At 38.6% G+C, this 17,245-nt stretch overlaps 1 protein-coding gene across 1 annotated transcript in view; it reads right to left on the bottom strand.

Moving 5' to 3' along the window:
• The window catches only part of LOC121373118, a 35,550-nt gene that overhangs the window by 12,102 nt on the left and 6,203 nt on the right, over window positions 1–17,245 (bottom strand). Inside the window, exons 3-6 of the mRNA XM_041499568.1 lie at window positions 16,328–16,471; window positions 6,506–6,714; window positions 1,084–1,244; window positions 48–181 (exon numbers count right to left, since the gene is read on the bottom strand). Of these exons, the coding sequence (XP_041355502.1) occupies window positions 48–181; window positions 1,084–1,244; window positions 6,506–6,688 (478 nt within the window). The 5' untranslated portion in view covers window positions 6,689–6,714; window positions 16,328–16,471. The remainder of the gene's footprint in view (window positions 1–47; window positions 182–1,083; window positions 1,245–6,505; window positions 6,715–16,327; window positions 16,472–17,245) is intronic.

The following is a 17,245-nucleotide window of genomic DNA, read 5'->3' as shown; positions in this document are numbered from 1 at the left end:
TTTTCTACATTGACGCTATAGTGGTCAGAAGAACTGAGTGGACATACCTGACCCTACGGTTAAAGTGAAGGACAGTTTTTGTCCGACATTAACACTGTTGCCAGGTATAGCGTCATCGACTTGAAGAGAAAGTGTAACTGGCGAAAACTCTTCCTTTATGCTCGTGCTTCCCAGATTAGCCCTAAAGGTAAAACAGATGAGTGATATGGAATCAAGGAAATGTTTTATTTAACGACGCACTCAACATATTTTATTTACGGTTATATGGCGTCAGACATATGGTTAAGGACGACACAGATATTAAGAGAGGAAACCCGCTGTCGCCACTTCATGGGCTACAATTTTCGATCAGCAGCTATGGATCTTTTATATGCAACATCCCACAGACAGTATAGTACATACCACGGCCTTTGTTACACCAGTCGTGGAGCATTGGCTGGAACAGTAATATATTATTATTAATATTTATTATTTTTAATTTATATATATATATATATATATATATATATATAGAGAGAGAGAGAGAGAGAGAGAGAGAGAGAGAGAGAGAGAGAGAGAGAGAGAGAGAGAGAGAGAGAGAGAGACACACACACACAGACACAGAGACAGACAAAGAGAGAGGAGGAGGAAACTATATAGAGATAGAGACAGATAGTGGAAATATTGAGAAATAGAGAGAGAGAGAGAGAGAGAGAGAGAGAGAGAGAGAGAGAGAGAGAGAGAGAGAGAGAGAGAGAGAGAGAGAGAGAGAGAGAGACAGACAGACAGACAGACAGACAGACAGAGACAGAGACAGAAATATAGTGGAAATGTGGAGAGAGGGGTAGGGGAGATAGATAGAGAGAGGATACTAGGAACAGAGAGAGAGAGAGAGAGAAAGAGAGAGAGAGAGACAGAGAGAGACAGAGAGACAGAGAGTTGAATTTAGCTCCAGCACTAAGCTACGAGTATCACTAAGACGAAAACATCTTCACACCACTGATAGTTAGGATATCACTAAGACGAAAACATCTTCACACCACTGAGAGTTAGGATTTACCTCACAATAAAATTATTTAATGGAATTACTTATGGGAATCTTACTTGGCCAGACTGACAGTGCTTATGTCGGAAGTGACTGAAATGCCTGAAGCGTCAAAGTAACACATGGCAGTGACGATCTCGTCAAGTGAACTGGTGAAGTCTTCGTTATGTTGAATAACAAAGTCACGCTTGTACACTGTGTATTGCGTATCGCCAATCGTCTGAAAAAGTACAACAATAATAACATACATAAATAGGCTAATACTCTGTGTGTGTGTGTGTGTGTGTGTGTGTGTGTGTGTGTGTGTGTGTGCGCGCGCGCGCGCGTATGTGTGTGTGTGTATGTGTGTGTGTGTGTGTGTGTGTATTCAGCAACTTAAAACAAATTATGTTTGGTAGTAAACCCAAGGCACCCTCACTATACCGCCAACTCGATATAACGCCGGGTCAGAACTGCGACGATGACAGCAAGGAACATAGACGTCATGGAAGGCCTATCCATCCGATGACGGTCATCCGTTGACTCAGAACGGCTGGACTCGGATGCAGACGCCCGTGCAACGGTAACATCATGACACCGCGACACCGTGCTGCGAGACTACAGTTTGATCTCCAAAATGGTAATCATCCACCAGCCTTTTACCGGAGCATTGTTTTCTCAGATGAGTCCCGTGTCTCTGTCTCCTTTGCCGATGGAAGAACACGTGTGTACAGGAGACTCCATGGACGGTACGCTGACTGATGTGTGAGGGAACGTGATTGGTTTGGCGGCGGTTGTCTGATGGTATGTGGGGCAATCAACTGTGATTTCAGGAGTGATATCATTGTCCACGATGCTCTTACAGCCCAGCGTTATGTTGACGTCATTCTAAGACCAGTTCTCCAGCCACTTTTGCGCCGTCACCGAAGACCAGGAGGTCCTCTTCTGTTTCAACAAGACAATGCCCGTCCACATACTGCAAGAATTACCCAGGCATTCCTGCAACAAGCTGGTATCACCGTTATGAACTGGCCCGCTGTTTCACCGGATTTGAACCCAAATGAACACATGTGGGATGAGTCACGACGTCGTGAACCTCATCGCCAGCCACCACCGCGTAACGTCGCTGAGCTTGCACAGGCGTTGCAGGAGGAGGGGAGGAACATTCCTGTGGCTTATTTGAGATGTTTGTGTCAATCCTTTCCCCGTCGTCTTCACGCATGCTCACGGGCCAATGGTGGACACACCAGATACTGACCTTGATATGTGGGGTTGAACTTTTCGATTACGAATGCAACTCGATTACTGATGATAACTGGCCATGTGTCCATGTGAATGTATCTCATGAATACCAGTCATTAATGTCATATTACATTATCCATCAATTCATTAATAGTTTGTCGTTATTTGCAATGAAAAGTTGTTTTTGCGTTTTCATTGTGTTTCAGTGTGTGTGTGTGTATATATATATATATATATATATATATATATATATATATATATATATAAATGATAAAAGAAAACAAGTGTACAGTATATATGTATTTTATAAAAGTCTTTACTTATCTTCAGAAAGGAACTAAATAACTGCTAAATATGACGTCATACATATTATGACGTTATTGTAGTAGAAGGGGATTGATTTAATTACGTCATTGTTGCTTTTATCTCACGAAGAGGGAATATATATATGGTCAAATCCATGTAACTATCCCCATAGGGCCATTTCTAAAATCGTAATATATAATCTAACTTTTTCTGGCATTGGAAGGAAGTATCTCTGGGGGATGTAAACCTAATTAAATATTGCTGAGTTTTATTTACATGTTTGGTATACAACACTTCAAAACCATTCCACAAACTGATTTTTAAACACGTGAAAAAGAGCCAAACTTCATACCTTATCCATGAGATTCTAATAAAGCCTGATATTTTTATTTTACACCATTAAAGGATGGCTATTGTTGCTACTTTATCATGAGAACATTTTATTAATGTCAGTAATTTACGTGTTTTTTTAATTTGACCATAAATATGTAGCCCGACCAATGTAACACCCGTAACGGAAAAAGAAGACAAGTTGTGTTTCTATTATTTAGTTTTGATGGTAGAAACACAATATTTTATTTCTTCATTATACTCTTGATTACTATTAATATTCTATGTTCTATTCACGTGCTTCCAGCAGCTGACATGCCAAAAAAACAGTGCCTTTGTTTATATCACGAGAATATCATTATGATTCTTGATTGTCTGTCCAAGAAGGCCTCAAATGTGTTTCATCCATATTCACAGGATTTCACTGATCGACGTGTTTGTAATGCAACATCAAAGACATGCATGAATAATGACTGTGAAACATGCTGTGATGGGAAACTATTTATTGAGGCATTTGATTCGAAGGTCACCAGAATAACCCGAGATCATGAAGCTTCATGGTATCAGTGGGTCAAGGTTGATGCAAAGTTTGAGAAACAACTTCAGCAGGGTGCTGTAGGTGAAGCTATGTTATTGTTGAAATAAAAGTTATCAAACTTTCTCATTCATTCCCATGTAAAGAGGGAACAGGCGTCATTTTTTTTAGGAAGTAACTGATCTATCACATGCAGTAATTCAAGTTGATTTCTCAGAGAATTATACCTGTGTGTATGCTGACGAAATCCAGTCTACTCACTGGCATCAGAGACAAGTTTCATTATTCACATCCGCTGTGTGGACTGTTGGTGGTATGAAATCGTGTGTGTTTGCCAGCGATAATCTCACACATTTTAAAGAAACTGTTGTTCCATATATTACACTTCTCATTCACAAAGTTTTGAAAGCAAACTCTGATGTAACGACCATCCAAATATTTAGTGATGGCGCAGCATCACAGTTCAAAAACAAATTCATATTTAGATTTTTGACGACAATCAAGGCAACACTCGGCATCACAGTGAAATGGACTCTTTTTTGCTTCTTTCCATGGTAAAGGTCCCGTTGATGGGATTGGTGGTACTGTTAAGCTTACTGTTGAATGCTGTGTTCGAATCCGCAAAGTGATGGTACAGGATGCAAGTTCATTTGTTAAGGCTGCAGAAATTTGCAATATCAATATTGAAGTTGAGGAACCAACACAAAATGGCATGGATCAATGTTTCAAAAGATCCCCTGTACGAGACTTGTGGAAGTCAGTCAATGCCATCCCCAAGATACAGAGCATTCACTCTTATACAGCCACAGATAAGTCAACCATTGTTTGCCGACAAACGTCTACGGCTATACTTCAGAAAGTTCATAAATTCCATGGTGAATAAATTAATGTCCTCTACTATCAGTATAAACAAGTCATTTTTGTTCGTGATTATATTAATAAACCTATCATCGTTGTTTTGTTTATGTATCTATATAAATATGTTTCAATAAAGTTTATACATTATTTTAAATTTATATTTTTTATTTGATTGAATAAAACTTGTTTTATTAGGTTTAATCTTGACACGGATACAATACTCGAAATATGAGAGCTGAAACAGATGGCATGTTGCGTTTAATATGCCGGACAAAAATGTAACACCTGTAACGTAACACCTGTAACAGTTATCACTGTGCATAATTGACTTAATATCTAGCAAGCAATGAAACCAGGTTCTATTCCAGTAGTTATCTAAGGTCACCTACCCATATGATTTTATTAGAAGTTTTATTAAAATTACCCATACACATCACAGCATTTTGATAAAATGTACTTCTTGAAAAAAGATTTGTCCATTTAGTGTAACACCCGTAACGGAAGTTGGTAGGTCTTTTAATTAGTACATAAAATTTTAAATATTAAATATTTTATGGAATTTGGGAGAGAAACATATTAACTGTATAAAACTCAAATAATGGGGAGAGTGATACAAATAATATTCTCTGCAAGTTCACTTTAAAACAGTTACCCCCCCCCCCCCCCCCCTCAAAATGTAACACCCGTAACGATATATATATACACACACATTAAAGGGACATTCCCGAGTTTTCTGCATTATAAGATATTTCTGACTATAAAAAATAGTTCTACGATTAAACTTACATATTAAATATATTTTCTTGTTTAGAATATCAGTGTCGTTATCTTCAATGTGTTTCTGGTTGTCTTAATATTTGTAAGAAGCCCAAACTGGATTTTGTCTTCAAATAATTTCGTACGTACGAAAAAAATATTTTTAGGAAATACATTGAAATTTAACCCAGTACAAATACTAGAACGATCAAAAACACGTTTAATACACAGTCACTAATATTTAATGTGGAAAAATATATTTGATATGTAATTACCGTTGTCAAAAAGTATCTGTCGATAACTCAGCAAACTCAGGAATGTCCCTTTAATACAACGATAACAAATATAATAGATGCATTACTAGACTAATATATATGTATATCTATGTATGTGTGTGTGTGTGTGTGTGTGTGTGTGTGTGTGTGTGTGTGTGTGTGTGTGTGTGTGTGCATTAATACAACGATAATAAATATAACAGATACATTAGTAGGCTAATCATGTGTGTGTGTGTGTGTGCGCGCGCACATTAATACAACGATAATAAATATAACATACATTAGTAGGCTAATAATGTGTGTGTTTGCGTTTGCGTTTTTGTGTGCTTTTGTTTGTTTGTTTGTGCGCGTGTGTGTGTGTGTTTCTGTTTGTGTGTGTGCATGTGTTTCTGTTTCCGTGTGTTTGTGTGTGTGTGTTTGTGTGTGTGTTTGTGTGTGTGTGTGTGTGTGTGTGTGTGTGTGTGTGTGCGTGCGTGCTTGTGTTTGTTTGTTTGTGCGTGTGTGTATGTGTGTGTTTCAGTTTGCGTTTGTGTGTGTGTGTGTGTGTTTGTGTCTGTGTTTATGTTTTTGTGTGTGTGTGTGTGTGTTTATGTTTGTGTTTTTGTGTGTGTTTATGCTTGTGTCTGTGTGTATGTTTGTGTCGATCAGTCATCACCACAATCAAATGATCAACGTCGTCATCATCATCACCATCAACACCGTTATAACCATCCATATCACAAGTACCGTCATCATCATCATGAGTAGCAGCAGCATCACAATCATCATCACAAGCATCACAATCATCATCATCATCATCATCATCATCATCACAATCATCATCATTAACACAACCATAACCATCATCACAACCATCACCATCATAATCATCATTACAACCATCATCATCACAACCATCACCATCGTCATCATCACAACCTTCATCATCATCATCATCATCAACATCTTCATCACAGTCATCATCATCATCATCAAAATCATCATTACAATCATCATCATTATCTCAATCATCACAATCATCATCATCACAACCATCACAATCATCATCATCAGCATCATCATCATCACCATCACAATCATCATCATCACAATCATCATCACAATCATCATCATCATCATCACAATCATCATCATCACAATCATCATCACAATCATCATCATCATCGTCATCTTCGTCTTCATAATCATGGTTTAGTTTACCTCTGTGACTGGCACGATGCTACCACACTTGGAATCCCCAGAATGGGGGATATCTTTTCCTCTTCCGCCTACAAATTCAGTTCGATCTGGATTCATGCCGTTGTGATTGAGATCAAAATCACATTCAGGTTTGTCCCACGCATACATCTTTGCATACGCGTATGGGTTCAGGTTAACGATCATCCTGTCGGGGAGACAGATCACTTTGTCTGGAAAAATACAAAGAAAGATATTCACATCAGTTTCCATGCATGAATGTAAACGACGAAACCATTTCAGTACCAGGGGTAGTTGTAGAGTTCTGGCAGACGCCCAGTGTGTTGACGGAGATCGATCTTACGACCACAGAATCTCAGGCGCCTCCTCCCCCCCCCCCCCCCCCCCTGTGGTAAAGCGCTCGCCTGAGGTGTCATGAAACACGGGGTCGATCGCATTAAAAGAACTCGTGTGTTTTCCCATCCCATTTAGTGCCCCACTGCTACCATTGCGTGTAAATCATTGGTATATATTGTCCTGTCTAAGGGAAAGTACGTAGAGAAAAACAACATGTTGGTTTATCTGTAGAAGTAGCCTTTGTGACGTCATCTCTCTCTCGCTCTCTCTCTCTCTCTCTCTCTCTCTCTCTCTCTCTCTCTCTCTCTCTCTCTCTCTCTCTCTCTCTCTCTCTCTCTCTCTCTCTCTCTCTCTCTGTCTTTCTCTTTTAACCTCCCTCTCCCGTCGGTGGGCCTCCATTGGGCTATTTCCTGTTCCAGTGCACCACGACTGGTATACCAAAAGGCCGCAGTATGAGCTTGTCCTGTCTGTGGAATGGTGCATATTATTATAAAAGATCACTTGCTACTAATATAATGGGGAAATGTAGCGGATATCCTCTCTATAACTTTGTTAAATTTACCAAAACGTCCGGTGTAAAAGGAACGCACGTCCGTAGGAACCGATGTCCGTAGAACCTCGATTCCTAGGAACAGTAGTCCTATCGGACCTCCATAGCTTAGGAACCATAGTCCTACCCGGACTTTCATACCTGGTGTATTTTTAAGTTGTGTTTATCCTAGGACTTGTATTCCTACCGGACTTAAATTCCTTCTACAGCAGTGACAGAAATACTAGTCCGGCAAATTAGATGTCCGTTTGTTATACTCTGAAATTTGCACGAGCTGCCAGAAATAGACGATAATAAAAGTGAAGTTTCGGCAACTTCCCTCTTAGTGTGATGGATAAGTGTAGGAGTCTCTTAATAATATTGTGGGTTCAAATCTCTATGTCAAAAGTTAAGTATCAACTTAATTATTTTTTTACGTCATAGACTTGTGGATCAGATACGTGAGTGAATTTTTGTAATCGTCTTACATTTTTGTCAGCATATTGAAGTAGAACGAATATCTTGCTTTTTCAAAAGTATTTAATGCAACTACAGATATAAAGAAGGCTGTGTTCAACACGAAGAAATATAAAAAACACACAATATGTAGCCCAAAATTGTTTTAAAATATATATATGAAAACTGGTAACTCCAAAAAAACTTTACATTTGGCGAACAGCAAAAGACAATTTCTGTATAAAACAACATAATATTTTAATAATATGTTTTATAACTTTATATTTTGACGTTAAGTCACAATCTGATTATTTGTGATTTTCTTACTTTTTGTCCGATCGGACTTCCATTGCTCGGAATCCTAGTCTGTGAGACTTGTATCCCTAGGAATGTAAGTCCATGGGACTTTTATTCCTGGTAATCCTAGTCCACAGGACTTTTAATCCTAGTATTCACAGTCTTCTGGAATTTATTTCCAATATTTTGCTTATTACATATATATATATATAATATATACTCTTCAAAAAAAGAAACGCAAAAGGGTACAAATGGGTTATAACTCCGATTTTATGTTTCCTACCGGTTCATGCTTTGTGAATATAAGGTCATTGCATGTCCCAAACACATTCCCACGGTTACATTCGATAAAACGCAGCTACTGTACAATAAAGTTCCAAAATGTGAATATTCGCAAAAACGCAGCCACGTGCAAACCACGTCTCCACTGCACGTGCGTTGTCTGCACGTGCAACATGAACACCGACAGTATAAAAGTGCAGGGTGTTCGCTTGCCTGGCCTCTGTATCTGGCCGACACTTGACAATCCAGGACATGCCACGTCTCAGTGAACCGCAGAGAAACAATGCCATCGGCCGACTAGACGCAGGCGAATCCAGAACGGCCGTTGCCAGGGCATTCCATGTGTCCCCAAGCACCATCTCCAGACTGTGGGACCGTTACCAGCAACATGGATCAACACGTGACCTCCCTAGATCCGGTCGACCACGGGTCACTACCCCCGGGCAGGACCGCTACATCCAGGTACGCCACCTTCGGGAACGATTGACTACTGCCACCTCCACAGCCGCAGCAATACCAGGTTTGCGCAGGATATCCGACCAGACCGTACGGAACCGCCTACGTGAGGTAGGAATTCGTGCCAGACGTCCAGTTCGAGGTGTCATCTTAACACCACAACACCGTCGACTCCGACTGCAGTGGTGCCAGATTCATCGACAATGGCCTCAACTGCGATGGAGACAGGTGTGGTTCAGTGACGAGTCCCGATTTCTGCTCCGACGTCATGATGGAAGATGTCGCGTGTATAGGCGTCGTGGTGAACGTTATGCGGCAAACTGCGTGCAGGAAGTGGACAGATTCGGCGGGGGTAGTGTCATGGTGTGGGCAGCCATCTCACACACTGGCAGAACTGACCTGGTCCACGTGCAGGGCAACCTAAATGCACAGGGCTACATTGACCAGATCCTCCGGCCACACATCGTTCCAGTTATGGCCAACGCCAACGCAGTGTTCCAACATGACAACGCCAGGCCTCACACAGCACGTCTCACAACGGCTTTCCTACAGAACAACAACATTAATGTCCTTCCTTGGCCATCGATATCACCGGATTTGAACCCAATTGAGCATCTATGGGACGAGTTGGACCGACGCCTCCGACAGCGACAACCACAGCCCCAGACCCTGCCCGAGCTGGCAGCAGCCTTGCAGGCCGAGTGGGCCACCATCCCCCGGGACGTCATCCGTACTCTGGTTGCTTCAATGGGCAGGCGGTGCCAGGCAGTTGTCAACACACGCGGAGGCCACACCCGGTATTGACTCCAGATGACCTTGACCTTGGTGGTGTGTCCTATCACTTACTCACAATGGACTAGAGTGAATTGTGAACAATCCTGCAACATTTGGTAATTATCGGACTCACCATTCAATAATTAAATCAATTCTCCAAATGTTACGACAATGTGGTTTTGCGTTTCTTTTTTTGAAGAGTATATATAATAAAACTTTGAAAACTGTACTTAGTTCTAGTAGTTAGTATAGCACTACTAATAACTAGGAATAATAAGCATGAAAAATTGACTTTTATTCATGAACAGTTATAAATCAAAACACTTGAAATTAATTATCACTGGCTTCAGCCAGTTTTGACCATCATAAGCATAAGAGACGAGTTGAGGAAAGGATCTCTGTATTGTTATACCTGGCCGTTAGGAACATCATAAGCGTTCGAGGCTGGGTGGAGGTGGAATCGTGGGGGGGGGGGGGGGGGGCGGTCATTCCCCCCAGTGCTTGGGGGGAGGGGGGGGGGGGGGCAATGGACACTTTCGGGCAAAATGAGCTGGCCTGAAATCTTCACCATGTATTTCCATCATTCTACTCACAATAGTAGTATCCATGTAAAAATGTCGACTGATTTGTTTGGAATCCTTTGTAGCGTCTTGGTACTAATGCGAAAATAAGTATACGTTGTGTTCCTGATTAGGACATCTTCGTTTCCTTCGGGCAATAAAAATTAGACTGCCCCCTCTCCAGCCCTACTCCCCAAAAAGGAGCCTGACTGCCTATTGTGACCACAACTGCCAGGTGTAACAGTGTCATGAGTAGTTATTCTGTTTCAACGTATCTTTATAAATTGTTTGTGTATATTATTGACAGTATGATAATTGTTCAAGGGTTACTGTTTTGTCTTAGTCGGTATAGTGACCCATTGAGCTGCTAAAACCCACTCTTAGTCATTGATATTTCTATTAATTCATAAACATTAATGAAAACCATTTAACATAATTTGTTATCGATAGTATTGTTGGTTGGGACTAAGATATCATAGAGCCCAGAGTTTGATATGTCATGTTAAACCAAATCATAAATTATCATTGGGAAGTTAAACAATATCTCAATATGATATCTGCCTATGGTTTGAATGTTAAAGTCGTGATGTGATCTAATTAACAAAGTTGAAATCTACGTGAACATGATATCTCTATGTGATCTGATTAACAAACCTGAAATGTATGAGAACATGATATATCTATGTGATCTGATTAACACAGTTGAAATGTATCAGAACATGATATATCTAGGTGATCTGATTAACACAGTTCAAATGTATGTTAACATGGTAACCCTATGTGATCTGATTAACATGATATCTCTATGTGATCTGATTAACAAAGTTGAAATGCATGTGAACATGATATATCTATGTGATCTGATTAACACAGTTAAAGTGTATGTGAACACGATATCTCTACATGATCTGATTAACAAAGTTGAAATGTATGTGAACGTAATATCTATATGTGATCTGATTAATAAAATTGAAATGCATGTGAACATGATATCTCTATGTGATCTGGTTAACAAAGTCAAAATGTATGTGAACATGATATCATGATGCCATCTAACTGGTAAAGTTGAAATGTATGTGAACATGATATCTCTATGTGATCTGATTAACAAAGTTGAAATGTATGTCAACATGATATCTCTATGTGATCTGATTAACACGATATATATATATATATATATATATATATATATATATATATATATATATATATATATATATATGATCTCATTAACAGTTGAAATGCATGTGAACATGATATGTCTATGTGATCAGACTAACAAAGTTGAAATGTATGTGAACATGATATCTCTATATGATCTGATTAACAAAACTGAAATGTATGTGAACATGATATCTCTATGTGATCTGATTTAAAAAGCTGAAATGTATGTGAACATGATATATTTATGTGATCTGATTAACAAAGTTGAAATGTATGTGAACATGGTAACCCTATATGATCTGATTAACATGATATATCTATGTCATCTGATTAACAAAGTTCAAATGCATGTGAACGTGATATCTCTATGTGATCTGATTAACATGATATATCTATGTGATCTGATTAACAAAGACGAGATGCATGTGAACATGATATCTCTATGTGATCTGGCTAAAAAGTTGAAATGTATGTGAACATGATATATTTATGTGATCTGATTAACAAACTAGAAATGTATGTGAACATGGTAACCCTATATGATCTGATTAACAAAGTTGAAATGTATGTCAACATGATATCTCTATGTGATCTGATTAACAAAGTTGAAATGCATGTGAACATGACATCTCTATGTGATCTGATTAACAAAGTTGAAATGTATGTGAACATTATATCTCTATGTGATCTGATTAACATGATATATCTATGTGATCTGATTAACAAAGTCGAGATGCATGTGAACATGATATCTCTATGTGATCTGGTTAACAAAGTTAAAATGTATGTGAACATGATATCATGATGCCATCTAACTATCTCTATGTGATCTGATTTAGAAAGCTGAAATGTATGTGAACATGATATATTTATGTGATTTGATTAACAAAGTTGAAATGTATGTGAACATGGTAACCCTATATGATCTGATTAACATGATATCTCTATGTGATCTGATTAACAAAGTTGAAATGCATGTGAACATGATATATCTATATGACCTGATTAACACAGTTAAAATGTATGTGAACATGATATCTCTACATGATCTGATTAACAAAGTTGAAATGTATGTGAACGTAATATCTATATGTGATCTGATTAATAAAGTCGAAATGTGTGTGAACATGATATCTCTATGTGATCCGATTAACATGATATCTCTATGTGATCTGATTAACAGTTGAAGTGCCTGTGAACATGATATCTCTATGTGATCGGACTAACAAAGTTCACATGTATGTGAACATGATATCTCTATGTGATCTGATTCACAGTTGAAATGTATGTGAATATGATATCTCTACATGATCTGATTAACGAAGTTGAAATGTATGTGATCTCTATCTGATCTGATTAACATGATATCTCTATGTGATCTGATTAATAAAGATGAGATACATGTGAACATGATATCTCTATGTGATCTGATTAACAAACTTGAAATGTATGTGAACATGATATATCTATGTGATCTGATTAACAAAGTTGAAATGTATGTGAACATGATATCTCTATGTGATCTGATTAACCTGATATTTCTATGTGATCTGATTAACAAAGATTGAAATGTATGTGAACATGATATCTCTATGTGATCTAATTAACAAAGTTGAAATGTATATGAACGTGATGTCTCTATGTGATCTGATTAACATGATATTTCTATATGATCTGATTAACAAAGTTGACATGCATGTGAACATGATATCTGATTGAAAACATGTTCAGGGTTCTTCGTTCCGTTTAGCCAAGAAACATTTTGTAAAAACAACAACAACAAAAACAGTCTTTATTGAAAATGAAAATATACGTAATGTCATCTAATATTTTATTGAAGATAAAGTCGTTGTTTTGTTTAACGACACCACTAAATCATTTATTGATTTATTAATCATCGGCTATTGGATGTCACCTATTTGGTAATTTTGACATGTGGGTATGGAGAAGAAACCCGCTCTATGTTTCAATTAGTAGAAAGGGATATTTTATATGAAATATCCCACTGACAAGACAGCACTTACCACGGCCTTTGATAAACTAGTCCTTGTACATTGGTTTGAACGAGAAATAGCCCAATGGGCAACCGACGGGGATCGATCCTAGACCTACCGCGCATCAGGCGAGCGCTTTACCACTAGGCTACATTCCGCTCTATATTTGACTACGACTTAGAAAAAAAAATCTTGTCTGGTTTTAACATTACTTCTTGAAAATCTAATCGATTCCCTTTGGTGGACCCACTGGGCTATTTCTCGTTCCGGCCAGTGCACCACAACTGGTGTAACAAAGGCCGTGGTATGTACTATCCTGTCTTTGGGATGGTGCATGAGGCATGCTTGCTAAAACGTCCATCATGTCTACTGTAAAAGTTAATAAATAAACACTCGATTGGCAAAATCCGCTTATGTGTGTAAACGAACCGGAAGTGACCAGTTGTGTGTATTAATAGAATCTATCACCGTTGTGGGGTATAGATACGGCAATTCCATCCCGAGGGACAGAATGTTAGTTTTTTTGTGGGTTTTTTGTGAGGGCCGAGGGTTGGAATTACCTTATAATCTATACCTCACAACGGTGATTGATTCGTATTGCCTTATAATCTATACCTCACAACGGTGATTGATTCGTATTGCCTTATAATCTATACCTCACAACGGCGATTGATTCGTATTGCCTTATAATCTATACCTAACAACGGTGATTGATTCGTATTGCCTTATAATCTATACCTCACAACGGCGATTGATTCGTATTGCCTTATAATCTATACCTCACAACGGTGATTGATTCGTATTGCCTTATAATCTATACCTCACAACGGTGATTGATTCGTATTGCCTTATAATCTATACCTCACAACGGCGATTGATTCGTATTGCCTTATAATCTATACCTCACAACGGTGATTGATTCGTATTGCCTTATAATCTATACCTAACAACGGTGATTGATTCGTATTGCCTTATAATCTATACCTAACAACGGTGATTGATTCGTATTGCCTTATAATCTATACCTAACAACGGTGATTGATTCGTATTGCCTTATAATCTATACCTAACAACGGTGATTGATTCGTATTGCCTTATAATCTGTACCTCACAACGGTGATTGATTCGTATTGCCTTATAATCTGTACCTAACAACGGTGATTGATTCGTATTGCCTTATAATCTATACCTCACAACGGTGATTGATTCGTATTGCCTTATAATCTATACCTCACAACGGTGATTGATTCGTATTGCCTTATAATCTATACCTCACAACGGTGATTGATTCGTATTGCCTTATAATCTATACCTCACAACGGTGATTGATTCGTATTGCCTTATAATCTATACCTCACAACGGTGATTGATTCGTATTCTTGCCCATTTAATTTCAGTAACACAACATTAATTTTGTAAGCGACGGTTTGTTTATTGTAGAACGATTCGTAACATTTTACCTACAAACAGAATTATGAAAACCGTTGTAAAGCATGAGTTATGACGTCACGCGTATGTAGAAATCGTCTAGCCCTCGGATCGGACAGATTTATCTAGCCTTAGGGTCAGACAGATTTTTCTAGCACAGTGCAAAAGCTGAATAACCTTGTCCAGTGGGCAAGAATGTCCTTTATAAGTTAAATTAAATTAATAATAAAATAATACCTTTCCTTTAGTTACAATGATTACTTTTATGTCTTACTAAGTAGAAAATGTGTTGTACAAGACATATAAGAATATTATCTAACGGAAAATGATTATATAAATTAATATCTTAAATAATTATACTTTAATTTGACTTAAATCTATTTAGAACCGACCAGCCCGAGTACTCTGACTGTAAGAGAGCTAGATGGACATTTGCACAGTTATATACGCTCTCAGTACAGCCAGAGGTCAAGCTATGTGATTTTCTGGCAGAAAAAGATTCCCGCTCTAATACCACAACAATCCTATGTTTGACGTCAAATACATTTACATCGATCATCAAAATCCCGTTTTGTGCTTAGAACTCCTATGGCGTGGAAATTGACTTCAATTAACATTAACTTCAATGAAATATATTTTGTTTAACCTATTTCTGGCTATAACAGAAATAGAGGTAATTAATACCGTGATCAAAATATATATTTGGACGCCGTGTTAATCGCGATAGACTTGTGTTACTGATTTACCACGTCCGTCTATTCGTCCCTTTTTTATTTTGCCCCAGGAATTATCTCCCCTCCAGTTTAATTATAAATTCGTCTCCGGCACCTTTACGTCATACAGAGAAGAATGCAAATGTATTTATGTAACTAAATGTAGTGTTATTTATATCATTTGTTGATCTTGCTTTTTATTAGTGTGTTATTTATGTCAACAAAGCGTATTTACTGTATAAATATCTGGCCGATCGGTGTGTTGTGCCTTTGACCAACTAGTAGATGCAATTAGAAATATATAACCGGTCAAGGCAACGATACCACGTAACCCAAACCACCCCGAACCAGTTACAGTGCAAATGAAAGATATCTTGCTGCTAATCGATAAGAGTAGCCCATGAAGTGGCGACAGCGGGTTTCCTCTCTCAAAATATGTGTGATCCTTAACCATATGTCTGACGCCATATAACCGTAAATGAAATGTGTTGAGTGCGTCGTTAAATAAAACATTTCCTTTTGATAATCTAACGTTTTAAAAAATAACCTTTTTTTTCGTTTTTCGTTTTTCTTTTCCTTTCCATTAAATGTTTAGATAGTTGGCATGTAGAATTTAAGGACGGATAGGAGCGTAGAGAGGACTGGATCGTGTGTGTGTGGGGGGGGGGAGGGGGAGGGGGCGGGAGCGAATATGAACCAAGAAACCTTAATAGTTTAATATTGCACTGTAAACATGGTTTTAATGGTGGGTGGGGTGGTTCGTCCTATATCCATGAAAGGGGAAGGGGTGGGAGTGTCTCTAGTAACGACATGTGAGTGTCTGGGGTTGTACTTACGGAGACCTGCACTACATCTGTTGTCCGTCCTCGATACTGCTGACCATCCAACATCACAAGAGCAGTCGGTACTTCCGTCGTCTACTTTTATACAAGTTCCATGGTCACATTCTGGGTCACAATCTGCGGAGCCCGTAACTTCGGCTGAAATACAAGAATAGTGACACAGGTAAACGAAAACGACATTCCAAAGATAGTGTTGTTGTTTTTTTGGGGTGGTTTTTTTTTAACGACACCACTAGAGCACATTGATTATTTTATTAATCATCGGCTATTGGATGTCAAATATATTGTAATTTTGACACACAGTCTTAGAGAGGAAACCCACTATATTTTTTCATTAGTAGAAAGGAATCTTTTATATGCACAGACAGGGTAGCACATACCACGGCCTTTGATATACCAGTCGTGGCGCACTGGCTGAAACGAGAAATAGCACCAATGGGCTCACCGACGGGGGTCGATCCGAAACTGACCGCGCATCACGTTGACGCTTTACTTATGGGATACGTCCCGCCCCAACAATTAAAGTTACATATTGAGAGATGTTTAGGTTTACGATAGTATTGCCCATATACCCAGTGGGCTTCTGGCCGTTCATATTAAGAGATGTTTAGGTTTACGATAGTATTGCCCATATACCCAGTGGGCTTCTGGCCGTTCATATTAAGAGATGTTTAGGTTTACGATAGTATTGCCCATATACCCAGTGGGCTTCTGGCCGTTCATATTAAGAGATGTTTAGGTTTACGATAGTATTGCCCATATACCCAGTGGGCTTCTGGCCGTTCATATTAAGAGATGTTTAGGTTTACGATAGTATTGCCCATATACCCAGTGGGCTTCTGGCCGTTCATATTAAGAGATGTTTAGGTTTACGATAGTATTGCCCATATACCCAGTGGGCTTCTGGCCGTT

This window comes from Gigantopelta aegis, chromosome 5 (genome assembly GCF_016097555.1).
Source record: "Gigantopelta aegis isolate Gae_Host chromosome 5, Gae_host_genome, whole genome shotgun sequence".
Classification (NCBI taxonomy): Eukaryota; Metazoa; Mollusca; class Gastropoda; order Neomphalida; family Peltospiridae; genus Gigantopelta; species Gigantopelta aegis.
This window is presented reverse-complemented; position numbering and strand designations above follow the sequence as displayed.